Genomic DNA, 19,334 nt, shown 5'->3' with positions numbered 1-19,334 from the left:
GCCTGAATATATTTTTAAAAATCAAATTGTACTCATTGTGCCTCTGTTGTTGAATTTCTTAAATGGATATTGCAATAGGTAGAGAATGATCTTGAGGTTGAAATGTCACTCTGTATTAAGAATGATTTAACTGTATGATACACAGCTTTTTCCTTACAGACGGTGTAGATTTAAACTGCTCTGTGTACAATGATCCTTGCAACATAAAAATATTACAATAGACCAGTAAGGTCTGTTTTGAATTTTGAGCGCCACGGTAGGTGACCTCCTTGAAGTTTTGGAGCGGGCATGTTTATTTTATTAATATGATCTCAGGCAACTAATATTTGATAATTCCCATTAATATGTGTATTCTGTCCCTTTTGTATGTGGGTATGGGCAGTTGCGTACATTGATTTGTCTAGTATAAAATGTGTATTACATGATTGTTCAGCCTATATTATGTATAGTTCAAAGAACTGCTAAACTGATTTTACTGTTACTTGGAAAAGTTTGCAGGGGTGTAGTGAAGAGTGAGTTTTGACTTACTTTGCACACTACTAAGGTGGGGAAGGAATCATGTTATTGTACAAAAATGAAGGCAATCTTTCCCTTCTTTAAACCTTAGTCCTGATTTTTTTTAAGACAACATTTGGATTGAAGTTTTAGAATTTAGTTTGTTCTTGTGCAATTGCTTTCATTCTGTGGCAGTTAGAGGACCCTTCACTGGCACTGTGAGAAAAGGAGTGGTACTAGGGAGTTTGGAAAATACTTTTTGAAGACAGTATTGTGTAACAGATAGGAATATAGACTCTGGAACTAGATTATCTGGGTTTGAATGTTTTCCTTAACTCATTGGTAATCTTGGACAGCTTCCTTTCTCCCTGTCTGCTTTAACTGTTAAAAAAAAAAAGAGAGAGAGAGAGAGAATAACAATAGTATTGATATGGTTTGGCTTTCTGTCCCCATCCAAATCTCATCTTGAATTGTAGTCCCCATATGTCAAGGGAGGAACCTGATGGGAAGTGATTGGATTATGGAGGCAGTTTCCCCCATGCTGTTCTCACAATAGTTAGTTTTCATGAGAGCTTATGGTTTTAAAAGTGCAAGTTTTTCCTGTGCTTGCACTCACTTCCTCCTGCCGCCTTGTGAAGAAGGTGCCCTTCACCTTCCACCGTGATTGTAAGTTTCCTGAGGCCTCCCAGCCGTGCAGAATTGTGAGTCAATTAAACCTCTTTCCTTATAAATTACCCAGTCTCGGGTTATTTCTTTATAGCAGTGTGAAAATGGACTCATACAATATAGTATCTTCCTTATTAGGTTGTAAAGATTAAATGAATTAATAAATGTGAAATACTTAAAATAGTGCCCAGTACCCAGTATCACTGTCAGTCATAATTACTATTTGTTTTCTGACCAAGTTAAAAAATAATGTATGTATGTGTGTATATGTAATCTCAGAACAAAACTTGTCCAGAGCTAGCTAACTTTCCTTAAGGAGGCAGTATATAGCATAGGGGTTAGACACCACGGGCCATGGAATGAGTGCCAGAGCCTAGCCGAGTAGCTCTGAGGTCTTGTGTATCCACTCACCTGTAAGATGGGGATAACAACAGTACCTTTTTCGTGGGTGATGATATGTATAAGATATTTGGCATACATCAGGCACTCAATAAGTATTAGCTATTCTTGTTACATGCCCACTAGCTAAAAGTTACCACAAAGATTCCACCAAGGCAGTAAGATGCTTCAAATGAGGGTCTGTGAGAATCATGAAGGAGGGTATATAATAAATACTCATACATATGAAAAGGTGACCTTTCACAAGTAAAGGCAGTTTAACAATTGATATTACAGGTTGACCATCCCTAGTCCGAAAATCCAAAATCTGAAAAATTTTTAGCAACGTGATGCCACAAGTGGAAAATTCCATATTTGACCTCATATGTTGGGTCTCAGTCAAGACACAGTCAAAACTTTGTTTCATGCACAAAATATTGTATAAAATTACCTTCAGCCTATGTGTATAAGTTATATATGAAACATAAATGAATTCATGTTTAGTCTTGGGTCCCATCCCAACATATCTCATTGTGTATATGCAAATATTCCAAAATCCAAAGCACTTCTTGTCCCAAGCATTTTGGATAAAGGCTGTTCAACCTGTCATAGGCATACTAAAATCATTAGCTGTTACAAACTTTGTTTTATTGATGTTATGCTTTTGGTACCTTTCAGACTTTTTAAAAATAAGCTTAAGGCCCACTTAATGATAAAATATCTATAAAAATATAAGTACAGTATCAATATTGGGAAGAAATATAATTATTTCTCCTTTGAACACACTAGGGGGCACTAGACATCTGTCTAGGGGACAAACTGTGCAACATGCCCCTTGATTCTAAGTGTAGGTAGGTCAAGATTGTAGTGTGGTTTCTCACAGTTGTATTCTGAGGTAGATGTACCAGATCCTTCTCTTGTATCTCTTCTGTGTCTTCTCTTTTGGCTTGATTTCCAGCCTCCTTGCTGTCTTGGATAATAGGATGTCCTGACTGGAATGTCCTGCTGATCTTGACTGACCAGTATGGAGTGAGCTAGCATGACAGTCTTCTATGCTTGGGGGTTGAACTGAGCTCCTGCTGGCTCAAGACTGCAATAGGTGTTTTGACATTTGTTATTTTTTATTCACATTTAACCTGCAATTAATTAAAATTTCTCAATGTTTTTGTGTAATCTGCCAACTGTTATAGCATCTGAAATTTATGTAGTTTCAAAAGTATAATGTACATACGTAATTTCATTTAGTCCTCATAAAAAGTCATTATTTGGCTCATTTTGTGGTGGAGGAGGCAGATTCAACAATGTTACGTTATGTTTTCTAAAGTTCAGGCCTCCCCTTACCGGTTAAATGCCTGTAATGCACCTCTTTTGCCTACATTCGGTTTTCACTTCTCTGTGGTTATCTTAAATCTGTGTCTGTTGTTGGGTTCTCCTCTAGTGGCCACCACTGGAGCCTGAGAGGGGCTTTAGGAGTTAGAAAATGCCCTGATGGGTTGGGAATGGTGGCTCACGCCTGCAATCCTAGCACTTTGGAAGGCAAGGCAGGCAGATCACTTGAGGTCAGGAGTCTGAGACCAGCTTGGCCAACATGGCAAAACCCCATCTACACCAAAAAATACAAAAATTAGCCGGACATGGTGGCACACGCCTGTAGTCCTAGCTATTCTGGAGGCTGAGGCACAAGGATTACTTGAATCTGGAAAGTGGAGGTTGCAGTGAGCCGAGATCGTGCCACTGTACTCCAGCCGAGGTGACAGAGTGAGACTTTGTCCCAAAAAAAAAAAAAGAAAAAGTAAAAAAGAAGATGAACAACACACTTACTTTATTTGGGTGCAGCTGTGACTTTTACATGTATAGATTAAAGAAAAAAATGAAAGTGGGAACATCAAAAACACTGTTTCCTTCCTAGTAATGTAAATATAGTTTAAGTCTAGACTTTTTTCCCATCATAAGAATTTTTTCATAAGAAGATGCTTCTTTTGCCCAGCCTTTCCCACCTGGTCCTGGGGAAGCTTGGGACGAAACTCAGGGCTCCTGGTTCTTTCCATCAGCTAGCGTGCAGAAACCAGGCTCCTTCCAGAGGAGACCTACTGGTGATGAACCCAAAAAATGGAGCTCAGACTTAAATCACTCACACAATTTTTATTTGTTTACCTTTTTATTGTTCAAAATAATGAGCTTTCCTTCTCCTTTTTTTTTTGTTATAAGATTCTAAATTAAGAACTTCTCTGATGTTGCAGCCACCCTCATTATGGGTCATTTTTTTGTAGTGAACCTTAACCATTTTTATCCAGTGGACAGAGCTAGGAGCAGTGCTTTAAAGTCATATGGGTAGGAGTAGGAAATGCAGCAAGAGGTAGGCTCTAAATGAGACAGAACAGAAAGTTTCCAGAACCCACTTCTGGATGACCCCATTTGACCATTTTCAAGCCACGCTTCTCTGTCTGTGTCTTCCTTTTCCCTAACCCAATTATGAACTTCATTCATTCATTCAGCACTTACGGCCTGCCATGAGGAGGTAGTATACCAGTCTCTAGTGCTATAAAAATGGCTAAGACAGTGTCTGTCCCCAGGTGGCTTCCAGTCCAATGGAGGACACTGGTATGGATTTCACAATATTGCTACACTTGATGGGCACTGTAGTAGAGATCCCAGGTGTGTCCAAGATGTCACGGGATTGGGAGGGCTCTTGGAAGACGGGACGCCTAAGTCTGGCTGGTCATGGGAGGTTTCTGTGCGTGGTGGTGCTGCATGAGTGAGGTTTGAAAGGTCTGCTGAATGTGTGGATATGTGTGTTAGGGGAAGGATTTGGGGACAGTACAGGAATGCAGGTGCACAGAGATGAGGAGGCTGCATACATGGTATGGCACGGTGGTAGCTAGCTGTGTCTTTCCACTTATTTATTTTGAACATCCTTGGAATGCTGAAAATTCTTCTAAAATAAATTAACTTTAAATGGCAGCAACTAGCTTTCAGGGTTCCATTGACGAGGCACCCTAATAGGTTACAACTGGAGGAAGCATTGTTCCTGGTGTCGTTCAACTGGTTGTGCTGGGTCTGAGTCGCTTCTGACAGATGATTATTGCAGTCTCAGCCCCAGGCCCCACAGCCTGGGCCAGATTCTCATTCCTGCGTGAATGTAGGGAAACCAGGGAGTGTTTTCTCTGTCTGCATCTGACTGGAATTGTAGGTTTATGTTTGTTCCCAGCTTCTCTTATAATTGGCTGCCAGTGGAGTTGACAGCAGGCTGAATCTGGCAGTTGTGTGAGGAGTTAGAAACACAGCCAGTGAACACCATGCCCACCACTTCGTTTTATGTGGCTGCAGCTGTGACAATTACGTGTGTGGATTTTTTAAAATGAGAGAATAGAGAACATGAAAAAGTTATTTGTTTTCTAAAAGGGTAAATATTGGACTATTTACTGCCCCCTTCTGCTTTTTCTCAGTTAACTGGTCTACTTTTTGAAATAACAGAATTTAGACATTTTGAGGTCATTTCTAATTTTTAATATTTCAGCTCACTTGGCCCAGATTTTAATTCTTACCCACTCTCTACCAATTTTAAGTCAATCTGTATCTATTTTTGTTACTATCACGTAAAAGACTGCTATACTTAATGACAGTTTACTATTCACAAATTTGTGACAGAATTTTTAAATTGAGATATTCCAGCAGGTACCATCTGAAGACTAGGTGTCTTTACTCCTATGGTGAGCACATTATTCATAATAATTAACTGAGCATCAATTTGATGAGCTATCATAGTTTCTGTTCAAGTATACATGTTCAGGTAGTTCTGTTAAACAGAGTACGTTGCAATATGCACATTGCATTGGGCCACATACATAACCTGCTTTCTCTTCTTTCAGTGAACATAGTATCTGCTGCAGGGTTGTTGTGAGGATTTCAGAAAATGTATGTGGTTTTATATAATACTATATTAGTTTATTAAGCACTTCCTAATCTAGGTTCTGTGCTAAGGTGCTTTATATGTGACACCTTATTTAATCCTTCCCAGAACCCGGTGAAGTAGGTGCTGCTGTTCTCCCCATCTCACAGTGGAGGAAACTTAGATGCTGATGAAGTTAAGTTACTTGCTGAGGGTTCATGAGCTAGTAAATGGCACCAGGATTTGACTATAGCCAGTCTGAGCTCAGACTTTTGTGCCTGGGCCTGCACTTCTGCATATATCAAACCCAGTGTGTTTATATACAGAATCCTTTATATCTGCTGGCCAGACAGACTACTCAGCCTGCCAGACTACAGGACAGGCTGGTTAGACATGTTAAGGAGAGCCCTTAAAGTCTCTTGGCAGCGTCTGGGATGAGGAAGGCATGTTTCTGTGTATGTGCAGATGAACTTGGTTCTCCCCCTTTCCCTAGTGTGCTGCGGTGTACTTGTAGGCCCCATCTTCAGCTATGCTGCTTCAGTGGACCCTCATCAGATGGTCAGGTCTATTTTGGCTACAAGTCACATGAGGAAGTATTGCTTATGTAACAGAAGAATCTCTTCGCCTGAGCTCTGTATGCATGTGGTTTTATAACCATGGTATTTTCTGTTTTTAATATGTGTATAATTCTACTGGGGCAATTTGTCTTCACAATGATACAAATAGTTGCAGGCAATAATGATTTTCCCCACCACTTTTAGTCATCCTTTAGCCAAACTGAATAAATGTTTGGCCCTTTTCATCTTTCTTTATGAAGCGGAAGGCACTAGAATGCAGTCGTTCCTGTAGTGGCTTATGTGGTTTGCCAGGTGCTGAGTTCTGTGGCGACAAGATGCCTGTATATTTTAGAAGGGAGGGAGGAGGAGGAAACTGAATCTTGTCGATGCAGAGTGATGTGGTGGGAAATTTAACAGCCACAAAGATTGACTGGCTAAGTCTAAGGAAATAGTCGTCATATATCAATGAAGTTTAAAAAGTGATACCCTGTATATAAAATATTTAATGACCTTGTGCCAAACTTCTAAAGGCAATGTATTCTGGTGTTTTTATTTCTCCTTCTGTAAAATTATCTTGGAGAAATTGCAAAGTGAAGTATGTTTAAGTGGCTGTGATTCTTCCAAGGTTTGTGTTATCCACAGGTTTGCTAAATACAAGTATCCTTTGTTATGCAGAAGTTTGGCTCTGCGTTCACAGTTTTGATACCGAGGGCTCTCTCATTATGTAAACTCCTCGACTGCTGAATTTCAGAGTGAGTAGCAAGAATTCAGATATGTGTATCAGGAAAGTGTATATATATCTGTTCAGTTTCTAAGTTTTGATAGTAAGGGATACCTATATGCCAGGGCTTCTTGGCTTTGACATTATTGACATTTGAGACTTGATAACTTTTTACTGAGGGGCTTGGGGGCTGTCCTGTGTGGTGTAGGATGTTTAGCAGCATACCTGGACTCACCTGCAAGATGCCAGTAGTAGTATATCCTCCCGACTCCTTCCACAGTTCTAACAACCAAGAATATCTCTGGGCATTGTCAGATTATCCTAGGGTGGGGTTGAAGGGACAGAATTGCCCCCTGTCAAGAATGATTGTTGTACACCATTGCATTTAACTAAATTTGTAAATAACATGAAACCCAGAAGACTCTTATAGCCACCTAGAGATAATTCATTTTGTCCATTGCACGGAGATAATTTTTAAGGAAAAAAAATACCAATAGAGAAGAAGAGATTGCCTTTAGAAGTTAAGCACAAAAAGGACATTAAATTTTTATATAAAAATATCACTTATTAAACTATTGTTAGATGATAGCTATTTCCTTAGACTTGGCCATATACTGCCTCTTCCATTTGCTGTTCTTCTCTGGAAATGACCAACAATGCTTCATTGATCTTATTTATAGGTCCTTTACTACCGTGCAGTGCAATTTCAGATCACCAGTTCTTATTGATCACAAGTAAATTTCAGCTAGCCCTTCCTTTTGTTACCTTGAAGAGGTTGAAATTTTCAACAAGGCAAGAGTTTATCAGAGGATGTGCTTTAAGGTCCACCAGTAGCTACCTACATACTAGCACTGGGATCTGTGTGGTTTTGTAATGGATACTGGACAACACACCATACCTCTGGCAAGGCAGCATGTGTAGTATTACCCTTTCATTTTCTCTTGTCTTCCCTCAGACATTCTCTCTTACTCTTGCATAGTCAGTGGCAGATAAATGCCTTATATGTGTTGCTGCTCTTACTTGCTTCCTATGAGTTTTTTTTTATTGTAGTTTGAAAGCATTTCTCTGTATTATTGTTTTATTCCATTTCCACCATTTTGTGAAATTCAGAGCATCAGTTGCACCATGCTGAATGAAAACATCATCTTTTTATTTTGAAAGTGAATAGAATTTGAGGCCTTTTTTTTTTTTCCCACCCATGACAACTAGGGTCCATTATAGTTATATAAATGCAAAATTAGTCTGGTTAAATGGGTGCACCTTCTCCACAACCTTGGTGTATTGCTAAGACTTTCAGATATTTAGATGAAATATATTTCCTTCTGAAATATAAGTGTTTACCGTATTTTATATCTGAAAGTATGATATTACTAAATTTGTAACTTAGATTTTATTCAGTGAACACATTTTTTTGAGTGGTAGCACTATCAGTGCTTGTATATTGCTGATGCGTCTTCCTCCAGTTAAGTAATCAGTAATGTGAACCTGATTCAGTGATTTTGACCCAAAATTTGCTTTATGTTTAAGGTACTTTGTTGTTTTATGCTGTGACTATCATATCTTTAGAACAAAAATAGTAATTATAAATAAGATCTATTTTTTGTTACATAGTATTGTGGTTGTGAAGACACTCAATTGAAATTTTTACTGAATCTTTTCTAGGACTAATTTCATGTCTTATGAACTAGCAGAGAAATTTTCCCTTAGGGTATGCCAGAAGAGGAGCAAGTAGTTTTGATAATGAAATGAGACCTTAAAGAAATATTTCTAGAGCAGCTATAATAATTTACATAAGAAATGAATTGAGATGGCCGGAGAAGAGAATTGTTTTTCCTCTTTGAATATCAGTGTTTTGGGTAATAATGGCAGCATTAACCTAAGAGACCATTCTAATTTGCCGTTTTTTCTTGTACATTATCAGGAGCTATCTTTTTAAATCTGTCTTGTGATCAAAATAATGGAAATGTGATTTTTATTTTCATGATAGGAGATGGAATAAACTGAGACTGCAGGACAAAGAGAGACGTCTGAAGCTGGAGGACGATTCTGAGGAAAGTGATGCTGAATTTGACGAAGGTTTTAAAGTGCCAGGTTTTCTGTTCAAAAAGCTTTTTAAGTATGTACCATATGTTCTTTCCTTTCTATTTGCTATCAAGCCATTATGTACAAATTAACATTTTAGGAATTACATAGTAGTTACCTGTGGGCCCTGAAGGTACTTGCAGCAATTTATTGCAAAAACAGATACTGTCGAATGAAATTATAGCCATGTGCTGTTCATTAAAATTGGATGATAATAAATTGACTAAAGTGTGCATTGGGTATGTTAGTAAACTGATGAATCTATATGGATCTGTCTCAGCAGACTAAAAGCAACACATTTAAAAGCCATCTATGTTGAATAATTTTTTTGTTCTTAGTAATTTTAAGGTGCCAAACTCCAAATTTCTTAAATCAGATTAATAGGAAGAGTTGCATATTAAAATCAATATTGGGAAGGATTTTTTTTCTTCTATGTGGAAATAAAAAACTTTTGAGATATTTTGAGTGTCTATATTGTACCTGAGGGTATAATATTTTTGAGCTGACCAAATGTGCATCTAAATGTTTTATGTAGGATGTCATTCTAATATCAAAAGAGAAGATATGGGCAACACCTTGATGATTAAGTTGCTATTTGAAGCCAGGTTTCATGTGTAAGTGGCCAAGCATTGGAGATGACCGGATGCTGCCTGATAGATGTGTGCATGTTGTCTCTAAGGGCTGGCCAGTCTCCCGTGATGAATGTAAATACTGAGGAACATTTTCAGTCTCATTACTGCTGGGATTTACTTAACAAGATACTTTAGGAAGGCTTCTTAGATGCATATAGGAAGTTAAACCATTACATAGCTTCTTTCTGTCTCTTTTGTATAATCAATTTGTAGTTGGGAGCAGGATGCAAAGTTCTTTCTTCGAGATGATTAAGTTTGGTCTCCTTTATAGATTCAGCTGTCAGCCATGCCCTAAACTTGTGGAAGAAGTCTACTTAAAAACAGCATGCTCTTTATATTTTCTCTCAAAGAGCTTATATTATAGTTTTAATTTTTCTCTCCATTGGGGTAGTGGAGAGTGAAGAGTAGTTATTTTATCCCACTAAACATTATAGAAAGCCAAACTCTAAAGATATGAAGTGACTTGATGTGATTGCTTTAACTGGACAGAGGAACAGCCGTGTAGAAGTTGAAATCTGAATCTGTAGTAATATTTACAGAGGTGGTTGCTTTGTTTATTGCTTCTCCCAAATGAAAATTAACTGCAGAAAGGTAAATAAAGGCCACTTTTATTGGCAACTCTTTTTGTTTTCTCTACAGTGATTGTTTGTTAAGAAACAAGCCAAATACCATCAGTGTTGTACTAGCAAAAGGAATACCCAAATTATAGATTAAATTGATTTAAAAAAGACAGGATACTTCTGTTTATTTGTAGTAAGTGATTTGGCAAATATCCTCAAGGATCAAGTTGAGTCTGCATTTTTGTATAAATGTCAGATTTTCTAGCAAAGATATTTCACAATTAATAGAACTAAACTTTGCTTACTAAAAGTATTTAGGATTCAGTGTATTGACAAAACTCTATAGTAAATATAAATAATATTTGTTTTTTAAAAATTAGTCTTAATTGCACATTCCTGGAAAGTATTGTGTTTTTTTAATCTCTGCAAAAACAAGATTTTAAATATTTTATAAATGTCATAAAACTTCTGTTCATTTTCTTTTGCTGTATGAAAAAAATTAATAGGATTGATAGTCTCCATTTTTCTTTTACGATTACGTTTTAGCAGGGCCAATTTAATTTTAAACTGTAGATTTTTTTTTTACTGTATTTGCTGCATTCTGTGGAATTGAATTGACAGGGTATAGAGTTGTACACAAGGGAGTCAGAAGGTACAATTAGCCATTTAAGTACATTTTCTGCAAGATAATGTTTAACTTTTAAATTTCTGTTTTGAAAGTTTGCCCAGCAAGTACATTTGTCTATCTAATTTAGCAGTCAGATGACAAACTTTAATCTTTTGACCTTACTTTCAGCCACACTAGTAAATGCAATCTTGGGTTAGTGTGGCAATGCCTATGTACACCAATTATCTGTGGTCACATTGTGATGCCTCAGTCTCAAGGGATAGCAGAATAAATTTTTTTATGTTGTATATTCATAAAAATCTTTAACTGTGCCTAAAGAATAATTTTTATATGCTTTTCAAAAATTTTGAAAACTAGATTCTATAATATGTTTTTATTTAAACTATGTAATTGGTTTACGCTGTTTATTATTAGGAAGGTAAAGCAATAAAACCAAAGTCAGTTAGTGGCACAGCTGAAACCTGAGCTCAGGCCCCTTATTCCTCATCTAGCAATACCAGCTATATATACCATCCACCAGCTGTGTGGCTAGTGCTTTTAATCTGCAAGTGAATTTCCTTTAAATACCATCTGAGGGCCTTCATGTGTTGTGTGGAAAGAAAGAGCCACTCTTTGCTATCTTTGTAACTATCCCTAGTTGTTGGGGATCCTGCTAGAGATATGACTTACATGCTGCCTAGTAAGATTTTTTTAAATGTCATTTTCTTAGTGCTGTTCATCTTCTTGTAAACACACTCACATGCTGTTTGAAAGCCCTCGAGGATTAGATTTGTAGATGAGGAAACACCCAGCACATTGTATGCTGCCTTTCCTGGGCCACACAGAATCTAGTTGTCTTAACCCCCTCTCAGGTTCCTTCTGGGATCCTATGCTGTTTACCATTCCTTTAATAATTTCTCAACTGCTCCTCTCCACACTCTCCCTACTTTTAGTTAAGTTGATGAGCCCCAAGCAAAAAGAGTTGTTGGACCCATGTAGGATGGAGGCAGTGTGGTGTAGGAGTAATACACTAGAATAATCACTGGGAGATTTTGTTCCCCAACTGGAGGAGCTGGTCCCATGGTTGTTCTGTATCTCAGCAAAAAGAGGTCAACTGACTAGAATTTAGTGATTCTGGAAACTAATTGCACATCAGTCTTTTTGGAGAGCTTTTTGCAGTATGTCGTTTTCAAAAGTTGAGATGATTCTAGTGTAGCCAGTTCATGAACCAGCTTTTGTTCTAAATGAGGCTTTCTCGATCTTGACACAATTGACACTTAGGGCTAAATAATTTGTTGCTGTGGGGACTGTCCTGTGCAGTATCAGATATTGAACAGCTTCTCTGGCCTCTACTATTGCACTTCTCTGGTTGTAACAAAAATGTCTTTAGACATTGCCAAATGTCCCATAGGGAGAAGAATTACCCCTGGCTGAGAACTATTGGTCTAGATCATTTCCAGAATCACTTTGGAAACATACAATTCTGGATTTCAGCTCTGGCTTGCTCATTTTTTTCTAGCGATGTGACCTTTGGCAAGTTACTTAACCATTATGAGCTTTTGTTTCCTAATTATAAAGTGTGCTGATAATCTCCTTTGTGCAAGTTGATTGTGAGGCTGTGTCCAAACCACCTGGCCGGGTGCCTCCTCAGCAGTTGGCTCCTTAAGTGGTAGCCATTATTCTCTGATTACATACCACATATTTTTGGAATTTGTCCTTCTTCCCAAATTAAATGATCTTGTATCTGTACTACACTTCATCGTGTTTTGATTTTTAGTTCTTTTCTCCAAGGTGCATATCCAGTGTGTGTATTATAATTAGCAAACTTAATAAGCAGCAAAATTCTCATTCAGAGTTTTCCTTACGTAATAGGTAATAATGGAACAGCTAGAGTCAAACTTCTAGAATTGCTTTGCAAAATACTGGGAGAAAGTTAATTATGACATATTTACTGAGAGGAGATTAAATAAAACCAGTTAAATGAGCTGAAGTCCAAAATGAGATTTTAGGTAGACATACCTATAGGTACCAGATAGTAAATATTTGGGCAGCAAAACAACAAAACCGTCTTCTTTTAAGGTGGGTAGCCTATTAGCCTTGATATTTTCTTTGAAAAAAAAAATCCCTTATCTTGCATCATCTTTTTATTTATTTATTAGAGATGGGGTCTCACTCTGTTGCCCAGTTTGGAATCCGGTGGTGCAATCATGGTTCATTGCAGCCTCAACCTCCATGGCTCAAGCAATCCTCTCACCTTAGCCTCCCAAGTAGCTGGGACTACAGGCACGTGCCACCACTCTTGGCTAAATTTTTTTTTTTTTTTCTTGTAGAGATGAGGTCTCACTATGTTACCCATGCTGGTCTTGAACTCCTGGGCTTAAGTGATCCTCCTGCCTCGGCTTCCCAAAGTGCTGGGATTTACAGGCATGAGCCACCTCATCTAACCTATCATCTTTTAATTCAAGTGGTTTTTGCTTTAGATTTTGTAACTTGGGATATAATCTTCATACCATTCCCTGTTGTTAAGTGTTTCTTCCACTCTCCGAAAATATTTTTGTATTTTTCCTTTTTTAACTTTATTTTTAGGTTATAGATTAAACATATCATTGATGGAGAAAGAAAAATATCAACTTCTACTTTTTGCAGGGGGAGGGATTGAGGTTAAATTATTTCTTCTTTGACCCGTATTCCTTATTTAAAATCTTAATAGCTATGATCTTTTTGTACCTATGGTAAACTCCCTGAATCAATTTCTGCTTTGAAATATTAAAAAGACGTTTTGTATTGTTGAGTCTTTAAACTGTTCTTTTTTTGCATCTGCTAGTAATATGACAGAATCATCTGTTATGTCCTAATTTTGAGAGCAGCCCTATTATTCAGACTTGTTTATGGCCTTAAAATTTAATTTTTTCTATTAAAAGATAATATGATTACCAAGTGACTTTTCAACAGTATAAGCTCTAGGTTGTGGTGTTCTCTGTCCTGCTTTTTTGATGCTATTCAGATTGAAAAAATAAACATTAGTGCCCCTTTTTTGTAGAAAAATTAATGGAACTTTATATATGAAAAATATTTGGGATTTTTTTCCCCAGAAAGTGAGTAAAAAATAGTAAGTTTATGCTTGTTTAGCAAGCCATTTCTAATGTTGAAAAGAAAGGAAATAGTCTCTAATTACCCCATCTATCAGTTTAATTAGAAATGTGTTAATGTTTTGTAAAGAAAAATTTGTGATTTTTATGCCTAGGTGATCAAAAATGTATGACCTTATAAATATAATACTCATGTAAAACACACATCCCGCATGTTTCTCTGACTGGTACTAGAACCTAGCCAAATGATTAATTCATGAGTACTTTCTGTTATGATCTGTATTATCCACCATTTGCCATTTTCTTTTTTCTTGTTGGTGTTTGTTGTCGTAGGTACCAGCAGACAGGTGTTAGGTGGCTGTGGGAATTGCACTGCCAGCAGGCAGGAGGAATTCTGGGAGATGAAATGGGATTGGGCAAGACCATCCAGATAATTGCCTTCTTGGCAGGTCTGAGCTACAGCAAGATCAGGACTCGTGGTTCAAATTACAGGCAAGTGCTCCTCTGCAGACTGTCAGTCTGTGGAGCTCAATTAATATTTCATCAGATGTATTGCTGTGGAGGAGGGTCTTGTGAATTATTGATGACATTTCAATTACAATATTCCTTTAATTCTTTTAGTGGGGGACATCAAAGGAAAAATTTTACGAGACAATGGAGCTGTAGGGCAGGAGAAATTAAACATGTAACACTTTTAATGAATTCCAGGCATTGATGCTTCATTTTGCAGATGAGCCCCACTAGATATTTTGGGTCAATACGATGTCTAAGGTTAGCTTCTACAAATGGATTGTTTACAAACTCAATTATGTTAATATCAATAGTTTACACAATATGGAATTTTAAATTAGACATAATACCTTTAGTTCCATTTATTAAATTTTACATTAAAATATTTGTTCTGGCAGGAGACCAGGTGAGCATTACAGTAAGTACAAAGTCTATTCATGGGGAGAGTTGGAGCTTTGAAGAAGCCATTCTCCCTAATTTCCTTTATAATGAGTGTGCATGATAGCATTTCTAGATAGCTTGCTCTCTCTTTTGTTTTTGAATGAAGTTACTTGTCTGATCCCTGTGCTTTCTGCCCTTCCCAATCTATGAACTTTATGTAATAAATTCTAAGGCCAAAACCTAAGCGACTACCTAAAATGGTAGAAAACTATGTTTAGATGTTAATCTTTATTCTCTTTAGAAATTTAAATAAACTATTAAGGCTTTTGTATTCCAGAAGAATAAGCATTTAATCTATTTGGTATAGTAGGACTGAAATACTTTATTTTGAAAGAAAGTACTATGAGCACTTCCATATTTAATCTGTAAAGTGACTTTGTAGAAATCAGTATTAGTAAAAATATTGGTAGGTAAATTATGTAGGATATTTCATCATATTGAACCCAGATAAGTCCAAGCTCCTTGTGTTTCAGTAGGCTTATGTAAAGAGTAAGAGCAAGGTAGTTGCTAGAGGGGTGTGCCCAGGAGACCTCAGACACTCCCTATATATGATTTGGAGATAACCTTTACAGTAGTGTCAGTGTGCCTGAAGTCAGCAACTTCTGAAAGTTCTTCCTACTCTCCAGCTCATCAGCAGCGAAATGCTTAGTAGAGAGCCAAATATGAACCATAAACTGAGTCAAGATCATGTTTCTTTAGTCTCCAGAGTTTAGTGTTTTATTTCTTACTCTTTCGTTAAGTTAGCAGATCAATACTTCTGTGAGGAGTGTTTGGAGTTTTAGAATATTTTAGAATGCCAGTTGCATTTATATAGATGCAGGAAGGGGAAGAAAACACTTGGAGATTTTTAAATGCTAAATGTTTTGTTGTTGTTGTTGTTACAAGGAAGTTATATTGAAGCAGGGGATTTTTTCAAATATGAGAATTCTATTACATTTTGCTTGGAAGCATGTGAAAACATTCCAGACCAAAGGAAAAGTTGAAGTTCCAAGTGGGCATTTAGTGTGGTCTTATCTATGACTGTTATTTTTTTAATATGCTTTTTCTGTTTCAAATAAAATGCTGTTTCAAATAAAATGCTTTTTCTGTTTCAAATAAGCTTTTCTGTTTCAAATAAGCTCTTTGGTTGGCTTGTTTTCTGCAACTCCGTTGGGTGTTTTTGGTAACTAGACTACCCCAAACTCCTCCAAATGGTTTCTAAGACTCTTTCTTTCCTTAAGTGGTTTCTGGGATTTTCTTATTTCCCATTTCTTTTCTTTGCTTCCCATCCACTTATGTGGAGTCTAATCCTCAGGTCCTAGGAAAACTAAAGTCATCCCTGCAGTGTAGTTTTGATCTAAAAATTAAAATATGCTTTCTTGGGTGGTGACAATCCTACTAAGAATGAAGTCAAGGCTAATAATGAACAGCAGCTGTAATCAATTTACTATCAATGCTCATATCCTCTTCTCTATAATGAAATAATGTGGCATATTGGACTACATCCCAGATTGTCTTTATTAAGATGGTATTGGTGGAAGTGGCTTGCGAGAATGTGGTGCTGCACCACAAACACCTGGGCTCCTCATGAGTGGAAGTTTACAGAGGAGTGTGGTCCCCTCCGCTCATATGTACCGGGGCGGACTGGACCACATCTTCCTAACAACTTTATAACACATCCTTCTCTGGAACCAAATGGACTTGGGAGTTCTCTATATTTATGTCTTACAGAAAAATAGCTCTTTAAGGTCAAATGAAGTTCTGTGTGAGCTGTTATTGCCTCATTGGCTATGTATATTTCCTGTGAACTCTTACAAACTATAGAGGGGCCCTAATTTGAGATGATTTTGGTGTTGTAATTTTAAGGACCATGAACATTGAAATGGGAACAGTGTCTCTGTAATACCAAGAAACTTCATGGTAAAAGAAGTTTGATTTGTTATTTTTTAAAAATGTGTGTTGTATCTGTGTTTCTAGAAGACAGAGAAGCATATTGCTTATGGTTAATAAACATCTGTACTGGTTGCTGTGTTCCCCTTCATAATGGATACGCCACCTTCTTTTCACTTTGCCATTCATATTATAATGATAGGCCCCTCAGTCTTATAATGAAAAGGAAATAAATTGACTTTTCAAACTCAGTTAATTTTTTAAAGTCTTGGATATCATTTTGTTAATTCCTGATGTTATTGAATTTAATAAACTTTCAAGGATAAATATTTTACTTTGTAGTTCCTGGTACGTTCTGGGTATGACTAGCAGATTTCCATCCTGCAGGTTGATATATTTGACCATGGAGCTATTGGCTTTCCCTAAATTTATTAGGTAATCAATGGTAATCAAAGATTAAAGGAATTGTAGTCTGTTTAGTAATTGATGCTAATCACTGTAGTACACTTAGCCATTACTCATGTTCGTCTCACTGGTATTAAGAGTTAGGAAAGGGTGGTTCCGTTGACGATGTGACCGTTAATGGAGTTGATTGTCCTGCTGTGGTCCAGCAACAGTCTAGGTCTGCTCCTAGATCTCAAATCAGTGTGAAAATCTCCAATTTTTTTCTACTGAAGGGGAAAATGGCAGAAATTAAAGGGCATCATGATAATGCCAAATAGATGTTCAGCCAGAAGAATATACTAGCCTTAAATAACAAAATGTGAGTCATCAATGTAGCAGTTTGCAGAAGGCACATTATAAAAGAGAAAAAAATACTGTATAACATGAAAAAACATATGCATATGTTTATGCTTATTTGAATGTGAGTTTGTTGTAAAAATATTTTAGACAGCTTTTGATTGGTTGTTTCCTAATCCCTGCTAAGTGCATATTGATGATAACTCTTTTATTCCCGTTGGAGGATAGAAAGAAGCTGGTGCATTTAATCCTTTTAGAAAGGCTTGCTGCCGTGGAAGGGGCCAGGCAGAGTCCCACTCTCCTCGGGGAGCTCGAGGGGCGCCTGGACAGGCCCTGCCTTGGTGAGGAGCATGGCTTAGAAACTCTGTAGGAAGAGTGTCAGAGTCTCTTGTAGCCTCTGGCTTCTTGTAGTCTGGCCCTTTCCACCCAGTTGAAGGGCAGGGACAGTGACTGTAGCTGGAGGCAGGGAGGGTTTCAAAGTGGACATAGGTATTTTGTCACGTTGGAGTATAAGGGTAGGCCTCATTTAAGTTAGGACTTGACCAAAATTTCATTGTTTTTCTGTAGAACTACAAATTATTTTTCAGTTGTGTAGTAGATGATTTTTAATATTTCAAGCACTGTATGATTTACTCTTTAGTTATTTGTAAAAATTGTATTTTGTTTGTTTGTTTGTTTGTTCTGAGACAGAGTCTCGCTCTTGTCGCCCAGGCTGGAGTGCAGTGGCGCAATCTCAGCTCACTGCAACCTCTGCCTCCCGGGTTCAAGTGATTCTCCTGCCTCAGCCTCCCAAGTAGCTGGGATTACAGACACTCACCACCATACCTGGCTAATTTTTATAGTTTAGGTAGAGATGGGGTTTCACCATGTTGGCCAGGCTGGTCTCAAACTCCTGACTTCAGGTGATCCACCTGCTTCAGCCTCCCAAAGTGTTGGGGTTACAGGTGTGAGCCACTGTACCTGGCCAAAAATTGTTTTAAGTTCAGGAATAATTTATTTCTGAGCTCTAGTAAGAAAACAAAAATCACTTATGATTCCCCAACTCTGAAATAATCTCTTTTAGCATGTTGATATATTTTCTTCCAATCTTAAAAAATGTTTTAATTTAATAAAGCCAGCATTCATTAATTGCTTGCTATTAGGTAGGCATTGAAATCATTTGAAGAAGAGATTATCTCTGCTCTCACAGAGTTTAGGGAGGATCTCATACAATTACAGTAAAGGTGATTTGTGTTATGTCAGGGTTAATGTGGAGTGCACTAAGGAAGAGTCCTTAACTTGTTTACAGAGAAAGGGACAGGGAAGGCTTTGTCGAGGAAGCTAGAGATCTGAATGTTGAGTAGAAGGTAGCTGGAGGGGTAAGAGGGTAACCAGGACAAGGTGAAGGTCGATTGGAGGAAGGGAAGACGGTTCAGGCTGGTGGGCTGCTGGCCACAGGAGCAAGTGGTAGGATAATGGCAGTGAGAGGTAAGGCAGGAGAGATGAGCAGAGGTCAGTCTTGGTGGCCTCATAGGCCATGTCCAGGTGTTTAATCTCTGTTCCAACAGCAGTGGGCAGCCATTAGAGGCTTTGAAGTGAGGGGATGAGGAATTCAAATTTTACTGTTTGAAATAATCATCCTCGGAGATGGAGTAACCCAGATGAGAGAGGAGAGTGGCTGGAGCTGGCATAGCAACAGTGTAGATGGAGAAACATGGCGACTGAAAGGATTCAGGAGGTAAAAATGACGTGAACGCAGTGTAGTTTGCTCATGGTGGAGAGCAAGCAGGTCTGCTCAAGAATGAGGCCTAGGTTTCTGATTTGGGCACCTGGACAGTGGGAGACAATTCTTTCCATTGGTTTGGAAGCACGGGGACAGGGGACAGCCAGGTAGGGGAGGATGGTGTGTGGTGCTTTGGGGATATCGGCAGTGAGATATCTAGTGTGTGGTAGTTTGGAGTTTGGAAGAGTGATCTGGGCTGGAGACTTAGATTTGGCATTACCAGCATCTAGAATTGAAATGGTGAGGATTAGTGCGATAGAAGGGGTAGTGTATACAGTGGAGTAATATATGTGCATTTTGCTTCACACAGTCACCATCTTTGTGGGGCAGGAAAA

At 37.8% G+C, this 19,334-nt stretch overlaps 1 protein-coding gene across 3 annotated transcripts in view; it reads left to right on the top strand.

Moving 5' to 3' along the window:
* The window catches only part of ERCC6 (ERCC excision repair 6, chromatin remodeling factor), an 85,122-nt gene that overhangs the window by 24,950 nt on the left and 40,838 nt on the right, over positions 1-19,334 (top strand). For all 3 annotated transcript variants that reach the window (XM_054503620.2, XM_054503619.2, XM_054503622.2), the window contains 2 exons: positions 8,694-8,822; positions 14,010-14,168. In XM_054503620.2, coding sequence (XP_054359595.1) covers positions 8,694-8,822; positions 14,010-14,168 — 288 coding nt within the window. The remainder of the gene's footprint in view (positions 1-8,693; positions 8,823-14,009; positions 14,169-19,334) is intronic.

Source organism: Pongo pygmaeus, chromosome 8 (assembly GCF_028885625.2).
Source record: "Pongo pygmaeus isolate AG05252 chromosome 8, NHGRI_mPonPyg2-v2.0_pri, whole genome shotgun sequence".
NCBI lineage: Eukaryota > Metazoa > Chordata > Mammalia > Primates > Hominidae > Pongo > Pongo pygmaeus.
Note: the sequence above shows the minus strand (reverse complement) of the source record. Positions and strands in the feature narration are given on the sequence as shown.